General features: G+C 39.2%; 1 protein-coding gene across 2 annotated transcripts in view; it reads right to left on the bottom strand.

Annotated features, from left to right (window-relative positions):
- PPP2R3A (protein phosphatase 2 regulatory subunit B''alpha) overlaps positions 1-23280 on the bottom strand; it is a 703244-nt gene that overhangs the window by 38164 nt on the left and 641800 nt on the right. For both annotated transcript variants that reach the window (XM_053709750.1, XM_053709751.1), the window contains exons 9-13: positions 20976-21062; positions 17630-17786; positions 16050-16098; positions 14055-14144; positions 3060-3235 (exon numbers count right to left, since the gene is read on the bottom strand). In XM_053709750.1, coding sequence (XP_053565725.1) covers positions 3060-3235; positions 14055-14144; positions 16050-16098; positions 17630-17786; positions 20976-21062 — 559 coding nt within the window. The remainder of the gene's footprint in view (positions 1-3059; positions 3236-14054; positions 14145-16049; positions 16099-17629; positions 17787-20975; positions 21063-23280) is intronic.

The raw sequence follows: 23280 nt of genomic DNA, 5'->3' as shown, positions 1-23280 counted from the left end.
CTGCCAGACTCGCTCCCTGAAGGACCGGTAAACGCCGCAACTGTGTATTTTCTCTAAACTAAAATATAGCCTGATGAAACAGTGTGTATCACTGAGAAACGCGTTGCTGTTGTTTTTATCATTGTTATTAAACCATTTATATATTTTAACTCTCTATCTGCTGCCGGTTATCCTTTTTTATCCTTGGGCTTGGGTCTGGTGAACTTATCCTGGTCCCCCCTGAGCATTTGGCTGGAACTTTGGTGCATAGTTCCATATCCATTCCACCTCCTTGGATTTCCCTGGACTCTCCCTGGTGAGACGAGGATCTCCATCTGTGTAATTCCATCCATTGTGGTCGACCGGACGACGTGTGGTTCCGGACCGCGTTTTCTGCACTTTTATGTGCGCTACAATCTGTGAGTAGGATTCTTACCATCATATTGCTGTGTTATATTTACCTCATATGATCTGCACCATGTGGCCACTTTTATGTGCGCTACAATCTGTGAGTAGGATTCTTACCATCATATCGCTGTGTTATATTTACCTCATATGATCTGCACCATGTGGCGCCCTCTATCTAATTTGTTCTAGATTATTCATCTGTGTTCCTGGCATAACACTCAGGAGGAGCGGCCTACCTTCATCTGGAATTTTGCCCACTGCACACACCTTTTGGGCCACACTCTTGGACTCTGTTGGATTAGATAAGTTCACCATATTGATTGGACTAATACAAATCATATCACCCTTATATTGTTTCTTATTGTTTTTTAATAGGATCTCCATTGCTCATCAAACATTGTTGTTATCTATACCCCTCATTGCTAGTATTATCTCTCTGGTATTATCTAGTTAAAGTGCTTTACTAACCAGAACCTATATTGTTTCACTCTTGCCTTAGGCGCCTCTTAACTGTGCTCTGGTGACTTTGGGTCTCCAGTGGCACCTATTGTTGTTCTTATAAACTAAAATATATATATATATATATATATAAGTAAGGCTAGCTTAACATGTTAATATACATGTGATATTATCTTTTAGGCTACTATGAAAATCTTTTACAATAGATTAATTTTACATAAACTTACTGGTTAAGCTTAAGAAATCTTTAATGTAGTATGATTTGGTTAGCGGATCCCCGGTATTATCCATTATCTGGGTATATTTTCCTGTTTGAAAAAGGTTAAGGAAAGCAAAATATTCCATCCAGTGATTTGTCCTATTGTATGTGTTATTCACAGTAAGATATAGGTGGTATTAATCTTGTTCATGTATTATAGTTTTAACTTTAGATAAAGACCAAAATGATTCCATTGTTGCAAAAAAGACACTTTTTTCCATTTTATTTTTTGTCCATTGCGAGGGATATGTTCTGGATTTGTGATCTTGGCCTGCCTTTGATTGGGGAGCAAAAGTGCTGTTTCCTCCATCTGCGGTTGCCGTCGCAAACTACATAAAGTTGTCAGGAGAGCCATTTGCTTGATCATAGGGCAGTTGAAGCTTCTGAGAGCAATGGATCGTATTAATTAAAGAGCCTTCTTGCATGCGACCTCCAGGTATGGTATTATACTGATCAGTATCGGTCAAAACTCTGCTGTTGTGTTACTGCTTCATTTCTAGTGTAGCTATAGCGGCAGGTTCTTTTTCAATCCTGTTTAATATGTAGTCGACAGGCATTTTCTCTAGTAAGGAGAGGAATAAGGTTTCTAATTTGGAGAAATGACCATCTATGCGCTGCATGAAATCTATGTTCCACATGGCCGCCATCTTGTCCATCTGATTATTATATTGCTTCAGAATTAATAGTGATCTTAGGTATAAACAATGCAATGTAGATATCTGTAGTAGAAAGATCCAAGGGTGACAAGGCTACCTGAGTGTCCGGGGGGAGAAGGTGGGTTAGGGTATGTTGCCTTATAGTAAACTTCCGCTTAAGACCTTAGATGTCCAAACATTGGCTCCAGGATAATTAAAACAACAAATAGTAGCTGAGATTGTTCCTCTCTCAAAGGATATTTGATAATTTAAACTGAACTGAGTTTGATGCTGTTTGGTATTTCTAAAAACCGGTAGATTCAAAAAAATTCCTCTAGAGATCCTGGATATGCGTCCTCAAAGGAACACAGTACGAACATGCTCCCACCTTAACATATTTTGACAATGTATGCATGTTCCTACCTATCTACAAACTGAATTAGCATGGCAACAAATATTAAAAACAAATATAAAATAGTTGCCCAAAAACCATCTATATATATATATATAATTTTACAAAATATTTATTTTTACACTCATCCAGTTCGCCCATTAATTTTGATTCCTGAAATAGTTTTATTAGTTTAGAAAAATAGGGAACAACAGAGCAAAATGAGGTTAGCGATTGCTGCCAGGTGAGCATTATTACTTTACATTATTATTGCCCATCATCTGATAGCTATAAGGATATGAAACTCCTTATTTGAATCATGGTATCTAATTTCCTGAAAAAAAAGGGTCTTATAATAATATATATTTATTTGGTAAGGGGTAAATATAATAAAAGTCTGTCTATGTATTGTGTCATTGTAAAAGACCAGGGCCCTGTAAAAGACACCTACTAGACTGGTGATTGCAATTCCTATGACGATCTCCTCTTACCCAAAAGTGGTACGAGACCCCTCATGTGCCCTCTATACAGTAAATACATTATGTAGGTAATTATAGCAATCAACTACTAATAATAAGGTTTGAGACTCCACACTGGAAATAGTGGGGTCCTGCATTGGCAGGGAACACCCAGGAAGATGGCATCATGTCCTATGTACGGTGAGCTTAGAGGATGATAACTTGTATGTGCATTTATGAACATTGTTAGCAAACAAATGACAAAAATGGCTGTCGCAAGTGACATTTATCTGTTTTTGGAGACGGATTTCTTCCTGTGAAAGTGCAACACACAAAGATCTGTGCAAATCCAGATCTTTGTTTGCTGCACTTTCACAACATAACATCCTGCACCGAAAAGAGCCAAATGCTGCTGTCTATCACACTCTAGTGGTTGATTCTGCATATAAAATAAGTCCAAAGCACTATACCTTCTGTTTCTGGTTTCACCAGATCAAGTAACTGGCAAAGCAGATCCTGGAAAGGCAATGGCTCAATTCCCATGGTTTCCATCTTCTCGCATTGTTCCTCATAGAAGTATTCCAGCTCATACATGGACAAAACTCCATCTCCATCCAGATCCATGCAACGGAACCAGTACTCAATGCTGATAATGGACACACAAATAAATAACTTAATTTGCATCATTTTCTACTGCTGACTAAATACAAACATATTCTTATTATATTAATGCAGCACTGTAGTAGGTCACACACCATAGCGAGGTAAATGGTCTCTAGTCTAATCTAATTGAGGTTGCTGTGCAACTTTGATGGATATTAGTTATCTTTCTAGTCCATTAGTGCAGCAATTTAAATTAGCTAAGCCATCCAAATTACAAATAGAATATAGCATGGAAATCTGTTTTTCTAATATTCCAACTCGTTAAGCATGTGGACACTATTAAAAAGCTGTTTTTTTCGGGTGTTTTTTATGGGAGTTTCAGCTTAGATCTGCACAGAAGCTAACTATAATAGTAGGGTGAGTTAAGACATTGTGAACTCTGTGTCCAAGAATGAAATTACCCTACTCCCATTTCTCAGTACACTACAATCTAAACCCAACCATAGTAAGCAGTCTCAAAGATTAAAAGTTATTAGATTGAAGTTTACCATGACGGCATGCTGATAACCAGCTGATGGACCCCATATGAGCAACATTTCTTAAAAAACAACAGTAGGAATATGCTCTTCCTATGTGTCACCCTATCAAATGCTGTGTGGGTTCAGTGGACAGATATGATCCCATTATAAATCCGTCCATGTACACGGTTAATACAAAAGTAAAACATGACGGAAAAATAATTCAATATGGATGGCGACTGCCTAATGTGTTTCAATGCAGTTTTTTTCCACTAAATAATATCAATTTAATATGTGCGCAATTAACTACAGAAATAAATATTAATAATAATACTATATAAAGCATTTTCTGATATATTGGAAATAATTGCTGAATTATCCAAAAGTGTTGGGAAAGTTTTTGCATTGAGAAGGTATCAGAAAACCACTTAAAATAGTATTTCTAATGGACTGGACTGGTTTGAATATAATAGACCTGTGAAAAGATTTGCAGAATCACAAAACTCATCTGATGGATTGGAATAGACTCCCATGATGTATTGTACAGGAGTAACAGGCATCCTACTTTAGCCTCACATGCATATACAATGTGTATACAACTTCTTATAGTAAAGAGAGCACAAATGAAGGGCTTCATATTTAGAAGTGTTTTGTGGTTACAGTGACCACTTTATAGTTTCAACAGACTCCAGTACTGGGTTTGGGCAATACATTTGTTATTCACTTACCCTGCTAACATAAATATAGTCTAAAACTTTATACTAAAGACACTAAAGATCAAATTTGCCATTCTAAATGGATATAAGTCACCTCGGTTTAAAGAGTGAAATGTGTCATAAGCCAGCAGGGTATTAATTAGCTTTGTTTTTTAACATGAAAAGTGATGGTCTTCTGATGAGTAAATGTTGCTTTGAGGTTGCACAAGCATCAGGGATATAGTGAAGACAGATGTCTGTATATGTGTAAACGGAGAGAGCTTAACTGTACATACTAAGTCGTATTGTAATACAAGCCCTAATAGACTGGAGTTAGGTCCATTCCAGAAAGGGGAATTCAGCAGTGAGTACCACTGTTTAATTGCAATGTCACTAGATGTTTACACTTTCTAACGCCTAAAAGAGCTCACCCATTTTATGCTTCTGTACTTGTGTCAGTCTAATAGTAATAATAGCAAATTATATATATTAATAAGCACACATTATTGTTCCTCAAAGAATATTTTTGTCATTTGCAATATACATATTAAAAACAGTTCAACATACACACACAAAAACACACAGACACAAACATCTATTTATTTACAGGTATGATATATCTACAAGGATGGGAATGTTACCACCACTTTTTTATTCTGAAAATAAATTACATGAAATCTATGATTTATCAATGTGGAATATTTATTCTTTTATGGCTGTTTATATTTTTTCTTTACTATCCCATAGCTTGTACTTACAATACCTGCAGATTTGCAACTGTCTGCTGGAAAAATTTTTTTTAACTTTACAACGAGTTACACAAAAACATAATTAAATTTCCTTCTGTACAAGGAGAGTCCACGGCTTTAGTCCTTACTGTTGGGAAATACTGAACCTGGCCACCAGGAGGAGGCAAAGACACCCCAGCCAAAGGCTTAAATACCTCTCCCACTTCCCCCATCCACCAGTCATTCTGCCGAGGGAACAAGGAATAGTAGGAGAAATATCAGGGTATAAAACGTGCCAGAAGAAAATTATAATTTAGGGGGGCGCCTATCGGCGAACACGGGCGTGAGCCGTGGACTCTCCTTGTACAGAAGGAAATTAAATTATCTGGTATGCATAATTTATGTTTTCCTTCTTAATACGAGTCCACGGCTTTATTCCTTACTGTTGGGAAACATATACCCAAGCTCTAGAGCAGTGATTTGCAACCTTTTTTTTGCCGTGGCACACTTTTTTACATTAAAAAATCCTCTGACACACCACCATCCCAAAATCTTACAAAATCACACATTGTAGCCTAATACAGGATATATATATATATATACAGTGTATATATATATATATATATATATATATATATACACTGCACTGTGCTGTCATGCCATGCCTCCTACAAACCATACATGATATATTGACATTCATTCACAAACAATCATAATCATTGTTTGTGAATGAATGTCAATGTCATGGTTGTAAATGACGCCTGATGAGCCTGTCACATACCTCCCAATATTTCAAAATTTGAAAGAGGGACACCCCCGCACTGTTGTCAGTCTGCTGCGGCACACCTGAGGATCTCTCACGGCACACTAGTGTGGCACGGCACACTGGTTGAAAAACACTGCTCTAGAGCAGAGGTTGCCAACCAGTGGTCCGTGGACCCCTGGTGGTCCACGAGAAGATGCTGGTGGTCCCTGACACCATCAAGCAGGAAATTCATTTTCTCTGATGGTGTCACCCTTGTCGCGCCGCAACTCCCTACTGGACATCAGTGAAAACCGGAGGAGGAATTAAATTACAATCTCCCAACGCACGTTGCGTAGTACTGCTCAACTTGCTTAGCTAGATTGTATATTTAACTCCTCCTGCCCGGCACGCTGTTCAGAGAGGTTGATACAGTCTTGGCTTGAAATAGTGGAATTATAGTATATAAAAAAAGAAAATCTTAAAAAAAAAATCTCTCTTATATTTCATTTATTTTCTTCCCTTTACCTGTCTCTTTGTAGTAGTTTTCCTAATTCCTTCAGATGGACTTACATCACTGTGTGTCTTTCTCCCCTCCATTTTCTTTTTTTAATTAAATATTAATTATTTTGTATTCTAATAATTTTCCAGCACACAAAATCATTCCACCTGAATTCCATTAATTGCCATCCAGCAGATCAGCCATATCCCACCAGTATAATAGTAATTGCCAGTAACATCAGTCTTGGTTAGCTCACATCCATATTGAGAGCTTTCTGATATAAACTTAATGTATGACACCAATGTCTATCCATGATCATAAGTAGCTTTGAACAATTCCTAACTGGGGAGGTAGCTTGGAAGTCTTGTGATCATTTTAAACATAATTCTATTTTTCCCACTTTCCGCCTCTGTTTGCAGCTCAAAAGTTGGCACTCACCCTTCATCTGTCATTCGGAATTATTCTCTCAGTTCTGTCATTCAGTTAGTTAATTCCACAAAAATGATTCTTAAAAATGTGTAAATCTATACATAATGTAAATTTAGCTATGGTTACACTAGTTATGTACAGTATGTATGTGTGTATATATATATATATATATATATATATATATATATATATATAGTGGTCCACGGGATTGAAAACTTGTTTGTTTAGTGGTCCCTTAGGTCCAAAAGGTTGGCGACCCCTGCTCTAGAGGACACTGAATGAAAACGGAAGGGACAAAAAGAGAGGCGGACCCTAATCTGAGGGCACCACAGCCTGCAAAACCTTTCTCCCGAAGGCTGCTTGTAAAATTTAGAAAAAGTATGTAAGGAGGACCAGGTGGCCGCCTTACAAATCTGATCCATAGAGGCCTCGTTCTTAAAGGCCCAAGAGGAAGCCACTGCTCTAGTAGAATGAGCCGTAATTCTCTGAGGAGGTCTATGTCCTGCTGTCTCATAATCTAAGCGGATAAGACTCCTCAACCAAAAGGATAAGGAAGTCGAAGAGACCTTCTGGCCCTTACTCTTCCCAGAATATGCCACAAATAAGGAAGAAGCTTGTCTAAAATTCTTAGTAGCTTGAAGATAAAACTTCAAGGCACGAACCACGTCCAAATTATGAAGTAAACGTTCCTTCGAAGAAGAAGGATTAGGACACAAAGAAGGGACCACAATCTCTTGATTGATGTTGCGGTCTGACACGACTTTAGGGAGAAACCCTAACTTAGTACGTAGGACAGCCTTATCCGAATGGAACACCAGATGAGGAGGCTCAAATTGCACGGTGGCAATTTAAGATACTCTGCGCCGAAGCAATAGCTAGTAGAAAGTGAACTTTCCAGGACAACAACTTAACATCAATTTCATGCATAGGCCTCTATTTATCAAGGTCTGGTGGACCTGATCCGACAGTGTGGATCAGGTCCGCCAGACCTTGCTGAATACGGAGAGCAATACGCTCTCCGTATTCAGCATTTCACCAGCAGCTCACAAGAGCTGCTGGTGCAACGCCGCCCCCTGCAGACTCGCCGCCAGCAAGGGGGTGTCAATCAACCCGATCGTACTCGATCAGGTTAAATTCCGGCGATGTCTGTCCGCCTGCTCAGAGCAGGCGGAAAGGTTATGGAGCAGCGGTCTTTGTGACTGCTGCTTCATAACTGCTGTTTCTGGTGAGTCTGAAGACTCGCCAGAAACACGGCCCTTCAAGCTCCGTACGGAGCTTGATAAATATGGGCTATAGGCTCTAACGGAGCCCGCAAAACCTTGAGATCCAGATTCAGACTCCAAGGGGGAGCCGAAGATCTGAACACAGGTCTGATCCTAATCAGAGCCTTAACAAAGGACCGAACATCTGGAAGTTCAGAGAGCCTCTTGTGCAGTAAAACAGACAAGGCCGAAATCCGTCCCCTCAGGGAACTTGCCGAAAGTCCCTTCTCCAGACCATCCTGGAGAAACATCAGAATTCTGGCAACCTTAACCTTATGCCAAGGAAATCCACGCTCTTCACACTAGAATAAGTAGGTTCTCCACACCTTATGATAGATGTGACGAGTAACTGGCTTACGAGCTTGAATGAGAGAATCGATAACTCTCTCAGAAAAACCTCTCTTGGCTAGGAATAAGCGTTCAAGCTCCACGCAGTCAGTCTCAGAGAATCTAGATTATGATGAACAAAAGGACCTTGTTCCAGCAGATCCCTGCGACAAGGTAACCTCCATGGAGGAGAAGATGACATCCTCACTAGGTCCGCAAACCATGTCCTTCGCTGCCACAATGGAGCAATCGGTATGACTGACGCCTGCTCCTGTTTGATGTGGGCCACTACTCGAGGAAGGAGTGGTAATGGCGGAAAAAGGTAGATTAGATTGAACCTCCAAGGCACCGCTAATGCATCTATTAGCTCAGTCTGAGGATCCCTAGACCTCGACCCATATCTAGGTAGTTTGGTATTAAGACGAGACGCCATGAGATCTATCTCCGGCGTCCCCCACCTGAAGCATATTTCCGCAAACACTTCGGGGTGGAAAGACCATTCCCCCGGATAAAAGGATTGTCTGCTGAGAAAATACACTTCCCAGTTGTCCACACCCGGAATGTGGATTGCTGACAGCGAACAACTGTGGGCCTCCACCCACTCCATAATCCGAGACACTTCCCTCATCGCTAGGGAGCTTCTCATTCCCCCCTGATGGTTGATGTAAGTCATCGAGATTATATTGTCTGATTGGAATCTGATAAACTGGCAAACTGGGACGAACCCAGAAGAGGCCAAGCCCGCATTGCAGATTCTCGAAGTTCCAAAATGTTGGTCGGAAGGGAGGGTTCCTCCTGCGACCACAGGCCCTGTGCCTTCTTGGTACCCCAAACTGCTCCCCATCCTGAGAAGCTCGCGTCCATAGTCATAATCTCCCAGGATGGTCTGAGAAAGGATGTCCCTCAGGACAGATGATCTGGACAGAGCCACCAAGAGAGCAATTCTCCCGACCGGTTGTCCAGGGAAATCTGCTGAGACAAATCCGAATGATCGCTGTTCCACTGCCTCAGCATGCACAGTTGTAGCGGTCTGAGACGGAACCTGGCAAAAGGAATTATGTCCATGCTGGACACCATGAGATCAATTACCTCCATACATTGAGCCACAGATGGCCTTAAGGAGGTCCGGAGGGCAAGACATGCCGAAGCTAGGTTCCACCATCTCTGGTTGGTTAGAAAGATCCTCATGGATACTGAATCTATTATAGTGCCCAGGAATTCTACCCTGGTGCTTGGGATGAGAGAACTCTTCTCTAAATTTATCTTCCATCCATGTGATGGAAGAAGAGAGAGAAGAGAAACCGAATGGTCCTCTGCTAGACGAAAGGATGGCGCTTGAACCAGAATGTCGTCCAAGTAGGGAGTTACTGCTATACCTTGGGTTCTGGCGACAGCCAGGAGAGTTCACAGAACCGTTGTAAAGATTCTTGGGGACGTAGCTAGACCAAACGGAAGTGCAATGAACTGGAAGTGCTGATCCAGGAACTCACACCTTAGGAACTGGAAGTGGTCCCTGTGGATTGGAACGTGAAGGTAGGCATCCTTCAGATCTATAGTGGTCATGAACTGTCCTTCCTGAACTAGAGGAAGAATGGACCTTATTGTCTACATCTTGAAAGAGGGGACAGTTAGAAACTTGTTTAAGCACTTTAGGTCCAGAATATTATCCCTCCTTCTTTGGGACCACAAACAGGTTTGAGTAGTATCCCAAACCTCTTTCTGCTATTGGAACCGGGACAATGACCCCTACGAAGTACAGATCCCGCATGCACCCCAGAAAGGCTTCCCTCTTTTTTGGTTTTAAGGACAGGCTTGAGAGGAGAAATCTGCCCTTAGGTGGATGAGATTTGAACCCTATCTTGTATCCCTGAGCTATGACCTCCAGGTACCACGGATCCTGCACGTCCCTGAACCAAGCGTCTGAAAACAGCGACAGTCTGCCCCCTACATGATCCAGTCTTGGATCGAGGGCCGCCCCTTCATGCCGACTTGTTCTCGGCGGGCTTCTTGTTTTGCTTGGATTTATTCCAGGATTGAGCTGGCTTTCAAGTGCTCTTGGTTTGCTCAGGCTTAAAGGAAGACTACTGAGATTGGGACTTCTCAGAACGAAAGGAACGAAAATTAGATCCCTATCCCTTTTATCTTGCGGTAGGAAGGCACCCTTGCCCCCTGTAACTGTGGAGATAATGGAGTCCAGGCCTTGACAAAATAAAATATTTCCCTTAAAGGGGAGGGAAAGTAGTCTAGACTTAGAAGTCATGTCCGCAGACCAGGACTTCAGCCAGAGCGCAACGCGTCTGCACTGAGAAACCAGCGATTTTGGCATTCAGGTGAATAATCTGCATGTTTGCATCACATATAAAAGAATTAGCAACTATCAAAGCCTTAATTCTTTCCTTGATAACGTCAAGGGGACCCTCCACCTCGATCAATTCAGCTAAGGAGTCGCACCAGTAGGCCGCAGCTCCAGCAACCGAGGCAACAGCCACTGCCGGTTGAAATAAATATCCTGTATGCCTCTGACCCTGGTGTCTACCAGGTTTGAACCGGCCCCACCCTGGTTTCCATTCTAATCTCTCCGAGTCCTTAGCTTTTTGAAGGCCTGGGGATTTCTCACTAATTCTGTTAGGAGACCTACTCCATGGGAGATTAGATGGAAAAGCGGGTCTAAACACCCTAAACCTCTTACAATTCATTATAACCTACTGCTGTCAGATCTTACCCAAGGTGTACTGTGGCAATTTAAAGCATGGATTAGGGAGATCAATGTCAATTTCTCTGATCACAACTGGGACAACGCTATCTCACTCACTAAAAAGACCATACACTGTGTCACTATGCTAGAAGTATATATCAAAGTGCTTTTGAAGTGGCATATAATCCAGCAAGACTTACTAAAATGTACTCCGAGACCTTGCCCTTATGTTGGCGTGGTTGCAGAGCTACGGGCACTGACCTACGCATCTGGTGGGAATGCCCAAAACTCTCCTCATTATGGGGGGAGATCAGGAACCTATGCAATTCCTTAAAACTTACAGCTACGATATCACCTGCCAATGCTCTACTACACATAATGACAAATGACACGCCGCTGATGTCGAGGAGATTGCGGATATACATATTCACTGCAACTAAGCTGTGCATTGCACGGGCCTGGAAATCCCTTCAACCCACATGCCTCTCAGAAATCAATTCAGTAGTAGATTACATCTCTAGCATGGAGAGACACTTCTTTAATTCGATTGAACAAATGGACACCTACTGGCTAATATGGGATACCTGGCTCCATAAACAATAAGACTCCCCACTGCTGCTCTAGTCTCTAGAAAATAGAAGGGAGGGTCCTCATCTTTTTTTTTTTCTTCCCCACCTCTTTGACTCCTTTTTTTCCCTTATCTTTCTCCCTAGCCTTTTCCACACCTTTTTCCGTATGATCCGCAAACAGACTTTAAATGGATTGGCTACTATATAAATTGGGAATGTAATACAAATTGAGAATGTTATATGTAATTGTGTTTAATATTACCAAGGTTCATAATAGGCGCGCTCCTATTGGATACATTACAGAATCCCGTTGATAATGTGACATACCATCAGTGTTTGATAAATGTTTGGATACAGCGAAAAGTATCTATGCAAATATTTTTACTAATGTGATACTTTGTATACATCTGTATTTGTTTACTCTCTTTTTACTGATTGACCCCTTGTATACATTCATGTTCGATGATTGTTTGTTTATTCATGCAAAAACTTTTCAATAACACAATTTTAAAAGAAAAAAAAATATCCTGCATGCTGAGACATTTTCCTGAGAAAAGTTTCCATTTTCTTATCCATCGGCTCTCTAAAAGATGAGCTATCCTCAAGAGGGATAGTAGTATGCTTAGCTAACGTGGAGATAGCACCATTCACCTTAGGGACGGAACCCCACAACTCTAGTTGAGTTTTTTTTTTAAAGGCAGACGAAGGAGAAAAGGAAGATCCAATTCTATCCCATTCGTTCTTAATAATATTCGCCATTTTTACAGGTACAGGAAAAGTTAGTGGCGCTACCCTGTCCTCGTACACACTATCTAACTTAGGAATCAAAGTTTCATCAGGCAACTTGGTCTCTGGAACCTCTAATGTAGACAGAACCTCCTTTAGAAGAAAACGTAGGTGTTCAATTTTAAATCTAAAGGCTGGCTCCTCCGCAGCTGGAGGCCTAGAGGTAGACTCCGATCCAGAAATTTCACCCTCTGAAGACTCAGAGTGTGACCTATCCTGGGATACCTGAAAGACAGACATATCAAGTAAATCACAGGATGTCCCCTGGACCGGAGAGCTATGTTTAACCTTTCGCTTGCGCTTAGCAGGGCGAGGTAAAGCACTAAGGGCCTCAGACACCACCGTCTTTAACTGCGCAGTAAAGTCTGATGGTAAAAGGCTCCCTCCAGAAGGAGGATCAAGCGTGCTACAGGAAGCTGCATGAGACAATAAAGATGATTGATGGGCACGCACCTCACGGGATGGCAAGTCCTCAGAGGTGGACGGCTCAGTTGTACAAAAGGAGTTAACCTTCTTAGACAAAATAACCTTGTTGATGCATATGGAACATAGTTGAGAGGACGGGCACACCAAGGCATCCTCACAATTTAGACAGGTATTACTATTAGGAATATAGGGAGTACCCTCAAGCATATCAGGATCCTCCATAGCTTGCGCTAACAACAGTAGGATACAAATAAATTTACTTTTTATTTTTCTCAAAAAACGGCACCTATATACCACCAATGACTGGGGCACTCACCTAGACCCAGGCATCCAGAGAAGAAGCGACCTCTCCGACAGCTAGCTCGGCCAGGAAAGAGAAAACAAAAGTGTAGCTACACCCGGTCACGTGGTGCGCAATGCAGGACTGCCCCTGCTATGGGAAAAAGCACACCATTCAAAGTGAAAGTAAAACACCTGTATGTTCCGTTACCACATAACAACAGTCTATGAGCCCAAAAAAAAAAAAAAAAAAAAATCTCACATATAAGCAGCATAAATCAAAGAAACACATTTGATTAATCCCCACTGTTCAACAACCTCCCTCAGAAGATATTAACCCATGATTCTACAAAGATAAAAGGAGTTGCGCTGTGACCCTGTCTTCAGCAATTTCAACATAAGTAAAAATTGAAACTATCTTACCAGAATCCGTGCTGTGGAACAGAAACACAGCCTCTCAAGTGGGACAGTCTTGTAGCATCGCTCCTGACATGGACTTGAATGAAGAAAGCAGACAGTGAAACTCGTCAACACTGGTTGCTTAAGGAGCTGTTAGCAGGCAGTCTGGATGGATTTGCAGAAAGACTCTCCCTGCATCTCCAGACTCTAACTTTCGTCAATGCTCTCACTGAGAGGCTGACAAGACTACTTAATATATATATCCCTCCTGCGGAACAACTCCGAAATCTTCTGATACTTCTCTGCCATACTCCTGTGACGAAAGGTAAAGAATGACTGGGGGATGGGGGAAGTGGGAGAGGTATTTAAGACTTTGGCTGGGGTGTCTTTGCCTCCTCCTGGTGGCCAGGTTCAGTATTTCCCAACAGTAAGGAATGAAGTCGTGGACTCTCCTTGTATTAAGAAGGAAATTACATATTTATGTAAAAAAACCTTTTAGTATTACCTGGTGGGGTTTTTCTTGTCTTCCTCCGAAATCAAGAACCAGACGAATTCTGCATAGCTCATTCTTCCTTCTCTCTGCACAGCATTTCCCCTGTCGATGACACAAAGTACACCATTATTATAAAAAAAACATATTCAGATCTTTTGGTGTGTAATATAAAATAAGAACACAATATTCCAGAGGATAAATGTGGAACAGTTAAGGCCATGATCAATATATATATCTCAACACCTACCATGTGGAGATATAATTGAAAGAAAAATATCCAAATCAATGTGGTTCAATAACAACTTATTAAGGGCTAGATTACAATTGAGGCGCAAACGATTTTGTGCTAGCGCAATTGTGTTTTTGCAAGCAATTTTCATTTCGCTGATATTAAAAGTTGAGCGAAAACGTGATTGCGCTAGCACAATCTCCCTTTCCGCTTCAATCCTATACGCTATTTTAGAGCTGTGGTTAACGGTTTTCCGAAACAAAAAAGTTGCACAAAACACTTCAAAAATACATTACAAAGTACAATTACACTCATATTAACACTGTCTAATAAAATATTTAAAAAAATATTGCATAAGGGCTCAAAGATGAGAACTCGGGTGTTTATTTAGACATGTATATGTATGTATGTCTATGTTAAATCCCTTTGGCTGGCTTTTTTTCTTACTCCTGAGATCTCATATCTTTGATTCTTTATAACTTTTTTGTGCAATATTTAAAAAAAATAAGATAATATTATTAGATAATGTTATTATGAGTGTAACTGTACTTTTAAATGTGATTTTGTAGTGTTTTGTGCAACTTTTTATTTGAGCGTTACAGTTAACCAGAGACTTCAATTGTGCTCAAGCAATCCCGTTTACTCTTAACTACTACTTCCGACGTGCGCAATCAGACGTGATAAACCCTATATCGCTTGTGCACAAAAGATAGCGTGCCATTTGTAATCTGGCCCCATGTATAATAGCACATAGACACACACTTACACACACATACTGTCTTTCGCACACACAGACACTATCACTCACACACACACTCTCGCACACTCATACTGTCTTTCACACACACTCTTTCTCACACACAGACACTATCACTCTCACACACACACTCTCTCTCTCACACACATTCTCTCACCCAAATACGCTTAAGGTTTCACGCACAGACTCATACACACCAAATACACTGACAAACACAAAGACACACACAGACCACACAAACAAAAGTTATATAACTGTAGGCTTGTACAGTATGATGCAAATGCACAATGTCACTTTTTTTAGTTGTGGTTGTTTCCCACCATTTGTATATCCAGGTCTAACTCAGCTTCAAACTCAGACACACAAATGGAAATCATCATAGTTCTATGAGAAGTATAACACAGTATGCTAATCTTATTACTTTCTATCAGGAGGTAAGCAGGAAAATACATAAAGGTGAATCATTTACATTCTTTTATTTTGCAAAGGCCCCAGTGACACTTACATAAACAACCATAACTATAAGAAACAACTGTAGTTGTAGTAAATGGATCATAAGTAATTACGGACAAAAGTAATATGTGGTGTCCCTCAATAGCTTTACATATGATACTAAAGTGTGTAAAGTCATTGAAGAAATAAGCATTTTGATGTCTGTATTCTGAAAGAATGTCTGATTAATTTATTTGATTTGTTTTTGCACCCCCTAATTTCCTTCACCCCCTAAATTTTAACTCACATTTAGTAGAAACATATACTGGTTCAAGCTTGTTCTCAGCATGGGAATTGTATGCAGGTGTTAAACATTTCTGCCTTGCTTTTTCTTTCTTTTTGCCTGGCTATAAATTATGTCACATTGTGTTATACATACCATGTGATTGTATTTAGTGTAAGGAAAGAGATTTTCACAAAATATGAACATATGTATTTTATATATCCACATTCGGCTCTTCATCATCTGAAGCATCAGAATACTGCACAACCCTTTCCCAAACCAGAGATATTATTGTGCTTAACTTACCGAGTCACTGAACCAGAGAATATCCTTTCAATTATTCTTTGAGAAGACGCTAGAAAAAGAAAGTTGCAGAATTAAGAAAAAGAGCCATAATATCTATCTATCTATCTATCCATTTATGATGCTGTAATCAAGAATTATGTTACATAATAAACAGATATGACATAACTGTGGATAACACATTGCCACCTATCAGATTACCAAAGTAAACAAGGAGTGAGCAATAATCTGACATGTGTGAATGTGTGTGTGTGTTTTAAGGGGTATTGCTTCAAAATATCCTGGCTTTTGGAAATATGAGAACTCAGTGTGTGTGCATTAGGGTGTATTCTGTCAAAATGTCCAGGCTTTTGAAAGTATGAGTGAGAACTTAGTAGCAAAACTGGTCAAAATGTAAAAGCCACCCAATAAAATATATGAAACCATTTTTTTGTGCAACAATATTAAATATACACAGTGCTACAGAATTCCTGGCCTTTAAACATTACAATCTACATATAAAATTATACAATTTTAGAAATCAAAGCATTTAAAAAAATATTCAACAGTAATGCAATTTAATCAATCAATCAATGTATCTACTGTATATATAACTATATATATATCTCTCTCTCTATATATATACACACACACATTTCCAGTTCTAAAACAGCCATAAGAAGAAACACTATGGGGAAAAGAAATACTATGAAACCCAAATTTTTTCTTTAATGATTCAGATAGAGCATGGAATCTTAAATTTTCTAATTTACTACTCCTATTATCAATTTTTGTTTGTTCTCTTGGTATCTTTATTTAAAAAGCAGGTATTTAATCTTAGGAGCCGGCCCATTTTTGGTTCAGCACCTGGGTAGCGCTTGCTGATTGGTGTAGCCAATGTAGCCACCAATCAGCAAGGGCTAACCAGGGTGCTGACACAAAAATGGGCCGGCTTCTTAGCTTATATTATAGCTTTTTCAAATAAAGATACCAAGAGAACAAAGAAAATTGATAGTAGAAGAGAAAATTAGAAAGTTTCTTAAAATTGCATGCTCTATCTGAATCATGAAAGAAAAAAGTTGGGTTTAATACCCCTTTAGCATACTGCTCAGATTTGCCTATTTCATCCTGTTAGCTGTCTGAACTGTAAGAATTATTAATGTCTAACTACACAAGTTGTTTCAGATCTTACAGTTTTGTAGTTCTTGTCACCATAAACTGAGCACCTACAATTTGTATATAATATAAACAGAAACAAACACAAGACCTAGATTGTTACAGAAGAGGAGTGGTATTCTCTAATCAGCAAATACACCTGTGCAGGAGATGGTCTCAGAAGTCCTAAGCTCATCTACTATATAAGTGTAAATACAACATGTACACTATGACAGGGACAATACAGTTCTTGAGTACTGTGACACATCTACTGCTACAGTGGAGGGTTCACACAGCTCTCAGGAACATCAATGTACACTAACCAGAAGGCCACCTAAAGCTTGTGAGTACTATATACTACCACAGGGCCATACAGATCTAATATTATGTAATTGTGATAAATACAATATTATAGGAGAGGATTATTTTTTTCTGTAGGATCTACTCACCGTGGTCATTATATCTGGCTAGGTCTTTCTGGTCAATGTAGAGGTCATGGTCTGTATCCAGCTCCCAGAACTTGCAGTAGATCACATAAAAATGTTCGTAGGAGAAGTAGTCTGTCACTTGGTTAATGTCATCTTCCTCTTCCAGAAGAGCTAGTGTCTGGGGAAATATAATGTGACAAAATAGGCATATTAACACGTATATACTCAACATTCACACTGTGCATTATACTGCAAGAATAGGTCCTCTGTTTTGAATATCTCATAAAGCTATTAGTATTATATACAAATAATAAAACTGTATATCCGATTCAGAACAGTAATTACTTATAGTAGAAGGCTAGTCTATTTAAAGGAATAGAAAGTTAAAAAGTGAAATGTGCATGGCTTTAAATAGAAGATTTGCAATATACTTCCAAAAATGCTTCTAGTAAAAGTTATTAGTTTTCCCAGAAGCATATGTACATATGCTGTGAGGGCTTGTGCACCAGTAATCAAACACCACACCTTCTCAGAGAGTCAGCAGTGGTTTCTATGACACAAATTAAGTCTTCACAGACACAATACGCACCACCTCCAACTCTCTGAGCTTGAATACTGATGCACGGGCCTTCAAAGCATATGCAACTGAAAAGCAATAATAACGTTTACTAGAAGCATTTTTAATAATGGAAGTATATTGCAAAAATGCTTCTATTTAAAAATGAAATGCACCCATGTACATTTTAATTTTGATCTATTCTAAAACATCAACCTTCTAATTGCAACACCTCCAATCAAAACATATAACGATATGTATACTTAATATTACTGTACATCTAATAAATGGAAAGATAAATGAGTGGGGGTGGGGTGCAAGCATAACCCCCCCCCAAACCATGTAAGAAAAAAACTTTATTTAAAAAAGGCAGCCTGGAAGCAAACTAATACTTTATCAGTTCTAGGTGCTCCCCTGTTAACCTCACTGTCTCGTGAGATTCTGTATCCTAGAGAGCTTTATTACTTTCTAAGGGAGACAGCTCTCATCGCTCTGGGACTACTTTTTTATTGGAACAAAAACGGACATGATACCTAAATGCAGAATCACTTGAAAGTGAAAGCGTATCTGTAAAAAGCTGACTAGAAAATGTCAGATGAACATCTCAATGTAAATAAGAAAGGTATTTTAAATCAAAATTTCCTCAGTAGCACATACCATTGTAAATGTACTTTAAGCATCCAATCAGGATGCTAGTCCCAGGACTTGCAAGGGAGCATGCATCTGGCATGTCCAGGCATAGTCAACTTATTTTCCTTTTCATTTTATTGAAGTTTACTATGAAATCTCATGAAATTTCATAAAAATCCAATGGGATCACAAAAAAGCGTAAACTCAGCACTGATAATTGGCTGCTGCTTTTTTCACCATGCAGACAACAGTAAAAAGAGTAGCTGTGAATCACAGAGCACTTTCTTTGGTGAGCTGAATGAATTGAGGTATATATCTTCCTTTTTTACCGATGATTTTTCCCCCCAAGTAATTTAGCACATGGGTATTATGTCACTTTAAGTGAGTTCTGCCCTTGTGAGGCTGTGAAGTGCACTATAATTTCTTTCCAGGCTGTAACGTCTGGAGACGCAAACACAGAAATAGGCTTCCCCTGCTGACGGATACCTGCACTGCAGCTAAATTGATAAAGTGCTGAAGAAGAAGCACTGTAGTGAATATGTCATGTGGTAACATAACTGCTACAAAACAAAAGCTTATCTGAATAAAACAGCTGAAAAATAATATATTATATACTACCAAACTGCCAAAAGTCATTAGATAAGTCAAAATATATGAGTATGCTGTTTCATGAAAATACAATCAACCATGTGCTGCAGCACTCTGTAAAAATCACAATTTTGGGGCATATTTATCAAGCTCCGTACGGAGCTTGATGCCCCGTGTTTCTAGCGAGCCTTCAGGCTCGCCGGAAACACAAGTTATGAAGCAGCGGTCTAAAGACCGCTGCTCCATAACCTGTCCGCCTGCTCTGAGGCGGCGGACAGAAATCGACAGAAATCAACCCGATCCAGTACGATAGGGTCGATTGACACCCCCTGCTAGTGTCCGACTGGCCGCAAATCTGCAGGGGGCGGTATTGCACCAGCAGTTCACAAGAACTGCTGGTGCAATGATAAATGCAGAGAGCGTATGCTGTCGGAATTTATCGATTAAACAAGAGGTAGGGAACAGCAGCCAAACAATCAGGCACAGGAGCAGGGAGGCAGCCACCTCCTTCGTATCAACGAATCTCCAAAAAAGGTTACTCCAGCCTAGGCAGATTAATGTAAAAAGACCTTTATTGTGCCATGGTCCACAAAAATAACGTTTCAGACCCTCATTAGGTCCTTAGTCATGTCACGCATTTATCGATGTGCAGCGGACATGATCTGCAATATCGGATCATGTCCGCTCGTACAATGATAATTCGGCCCCTTTAAGTCAATCAAATTTTTCTGAAAAACAGCACTTTTATCTACATTAAATAAAAGAAAATGTCTGACCAATATGAAATTTACAGTTTTGTAGTCACTGGTAATAGCTGCAAAACTGTGACATTCCAGCACAATTACATTGTAATGTAAAGTTTTCACTTTAATACTCTCAAAGTGACACCCAGACGGGATAGATTTCACAGTAGCAACACATAAGGCTGATAAGTTTTATAATATTTAGGCCATAATTGAGTTGGTGTTTTCTGATGCTGCCTTTTCTTTTCCATACTACAAAGTACTTGCAATTTTCTACCCTTAAAATGCAGATCATGTTCTACTCATTTCTTATTTTTATAAACATATTTCCAACATGAATAAAGGAGCACTGCATTTCTTACCTATTCTTAAAAAAGATTGCAATGAAAAATAGCACAAGGAATGAGGTCTAACTAGAATAGAAACCACACATAGGAGCCGTTAACTGAAGAAGGGGGGGATGAAATCTGCTTGTTCCAGAACAGTGCAATCTGTTTCACAATTCTGAATAGGTCAAGTAGATTGGAATAGCTGTATTAGTCCAGTAGTTAAATATCAAAATAACAAGAGTATTATAATATGTGGTAATACCTTTTTTATTGGACTAACATTACATAGCAAAAGACAAGCTTTCGAGAGTTTCCTCTCTTCCTCAGGTCTGAAGCCATACTTTACAAATCTGCATACAAATTCTGGGTATTCTAGAGTTTGAATGTTAGGGATATTGGAGATTTCAGAGGTGGAAACTTGATCAGAACACTGAATCCTAACAGGGAACCAACACATGTCCACACTATTTACTAAAAAAAACAAGATATATAAATATATTAATATATATAGTTTTTCCTACCTGCAGAAAGTTACTTCTCCTCAGCTCTGTGAGGGTTATTCTGCCAGACCATGACCTATTCACGGTATAGAATATTCTCTGAATTACCTGTACAAGAAAAAATGCACAGACAGAATTGTTGGACCTGGGTTCATGCAGGACATTCGCTTTTAGGGCTAGAATACAAGTGGCTCGCAATTTAGTGATTCCGTTTGAGTGTAAACATTGCTAGAAGTAATCTTTTTGCATTACAAGTTGTAAGTAAAACTTTTGTGAGCAAGCAAATCCCGACGAGAGCTAACTTCAGGACTTTGGACATTGCGACCAAGCTTATTCTTCCTATAGACTTCAATGGAGAGCGCACAAGAAAAAACCTAACAGTTATCGCTCATTCGCTAACCCGACTGTTATTAATATTTCACATTCCAATGTTCTTCACATACAGGACAATGTTATTTTTTATTTTAAATACATATTTCTATATATATCTGTATATACCTATATATCTATTCCTATAGAGATATAGGTATGGATATATATTTTACATGAACATTATCACACACACACATATATATATAAATATATATTTAATAATAAAAATGTAATTTCTTTCTATGTGAAGAACATAGGAATGTAAACTATGTGTAATGCACTTCGTGGTTTCGCGCTTTAGGTGTAACGCAGTGTTCGGTTAGTGCATATGAAAAATTAGTTATCTTAAGGTGCACTATTTAAGTATTAAAATTAAAATATTTAAAAATATAGGTGTACTAAAAAATCAATTTTTTTTACAGTATCTACAATAATTATGAATATTTTTTATATTTAATATTTCAATAACGCACCTTAACATAACTGATTCTTCATGTGCACTAACCCGACACTGCGTTAGACCTAAAACTACGCGCGTTACACATAGTTTAGATTTCTATGTTTTTCACATAAAAAAAATGTAATTTGTATTGTTAAATATATATATATGTGTGTGTGTATGTGATAATGGTCATGTAAAATATATATCTATACCCATCTCTATAGGAACAGATATATATGTATATATATATATATATATATATATATATATATATATATATATATATATATTTATATATTTAAAGGGATATGAAACCAAAAAAATATTTTGTGATTCGGACAAATCATACCATTTTAAAAAAGTTTCCAATTTACTTCTATTATGAAATGTACTTATTTCCCACGCTATTCTGTGTTGAAGGGATACCTAGATAGGCATAGTGCTGCCATCTAGTTATCTTGCAAATGGATAAGATTCTTGCAAAACTGCTGCCATATAGTGCTCCAGAAAATTGCCTGGCTCCTGCTTTTCAACAAAAGATACCAAAAGAACAATGAAAAAAATAATAATAGAAGTAAATTAGTTTAAATTAAAGTTTAAAATCGCATGCTCTATCTCAATCATGAAAGAATTTTTTTGAATAAAAGACATGATAAAATATTATTATTTAGACACATATATATTTTGAGCAAACAAGCAAAGGACCAGCGAACCTCCAGGTACATAATAATAAACATTTATTCAAGGACAATAAAAACAAATCACACCCATAAAGTGATCACGGCGATAGGTGTCTTACACGTTTCGGCAGCCCTCTGCCTTAATCAGAGGGCTGCCGAAACGCATAAGACACCTATTGCCGTGATCACTTTATGGATGTGATTTGTTTTTATTCTCCTTGAATATTCTCCTTGAATAAATCTTTATTATTATGTGCTTGGAGGTTCGCTGATCCTTTGTTTGTTCATTTAAATCTCCCACTGGCTGGAGCCTCGGCACATGGAACTATCAACAGAAGTCTGGTCTGTGACATCAGCAGGACACTCCTACCATACGCTGGTGCTTCCCGCAGGCGGATCAGTAAGACCGTGGTGTAACACAGACAGCGTCTTCATTCGAGTCAACGTGGAGCATCAAACTGGAGGTCAGTGGGTTGACAGCAAGGTTCTGTTGTGGCGGGGACCCGGACCGAATGTATGGCTTACACAGTAAGCTAACCGGTGAACAATCTGCTCAGTTACCTCATTGCTCTGGACTGTATTATTGATGCATGTAAATTCTGCATACTGGAATGACTTTTTGGTTTGGGGTAGTTTAAGTTCACATGCGAATATCCTATATAATTAAAGGCCAAGTGTGTTTGTCCGAAGCTGTCATGCGCAGTAGAGACAGCACAAGGACAAACACACCTGGCCTTTGAGTCCCTAGCTAATCTGCGGCAGAAGTGGGCATGGCCGGGCGTGAGAGGGGGCGTGGCCGGTGTGAATGGCCGTGAAGGGGGCGTGATAGAGA

The sequence above is a fragment of the Bombina bombina genome, chromosome 4 (genome assembly GCF_027579735.1).
Source record: "Bombina bombina isolate aBomBom1 chromosome 4, aBomBom1.pri, whole genome shotgun sequence".
In the NCBI taxonomy this organism is placed as follows: domain Eukaryota; kingdom Metazoa; phylum Chordata; class Amphibia; order Anura; family Bombinatoridae; genus Bombina; species Bombina bombina.
The sequence above is the reverse complement of the archived record's forward strand: the minus strand, read 5'-3'. Positions and strand labels throughout refer to the sequence as shown.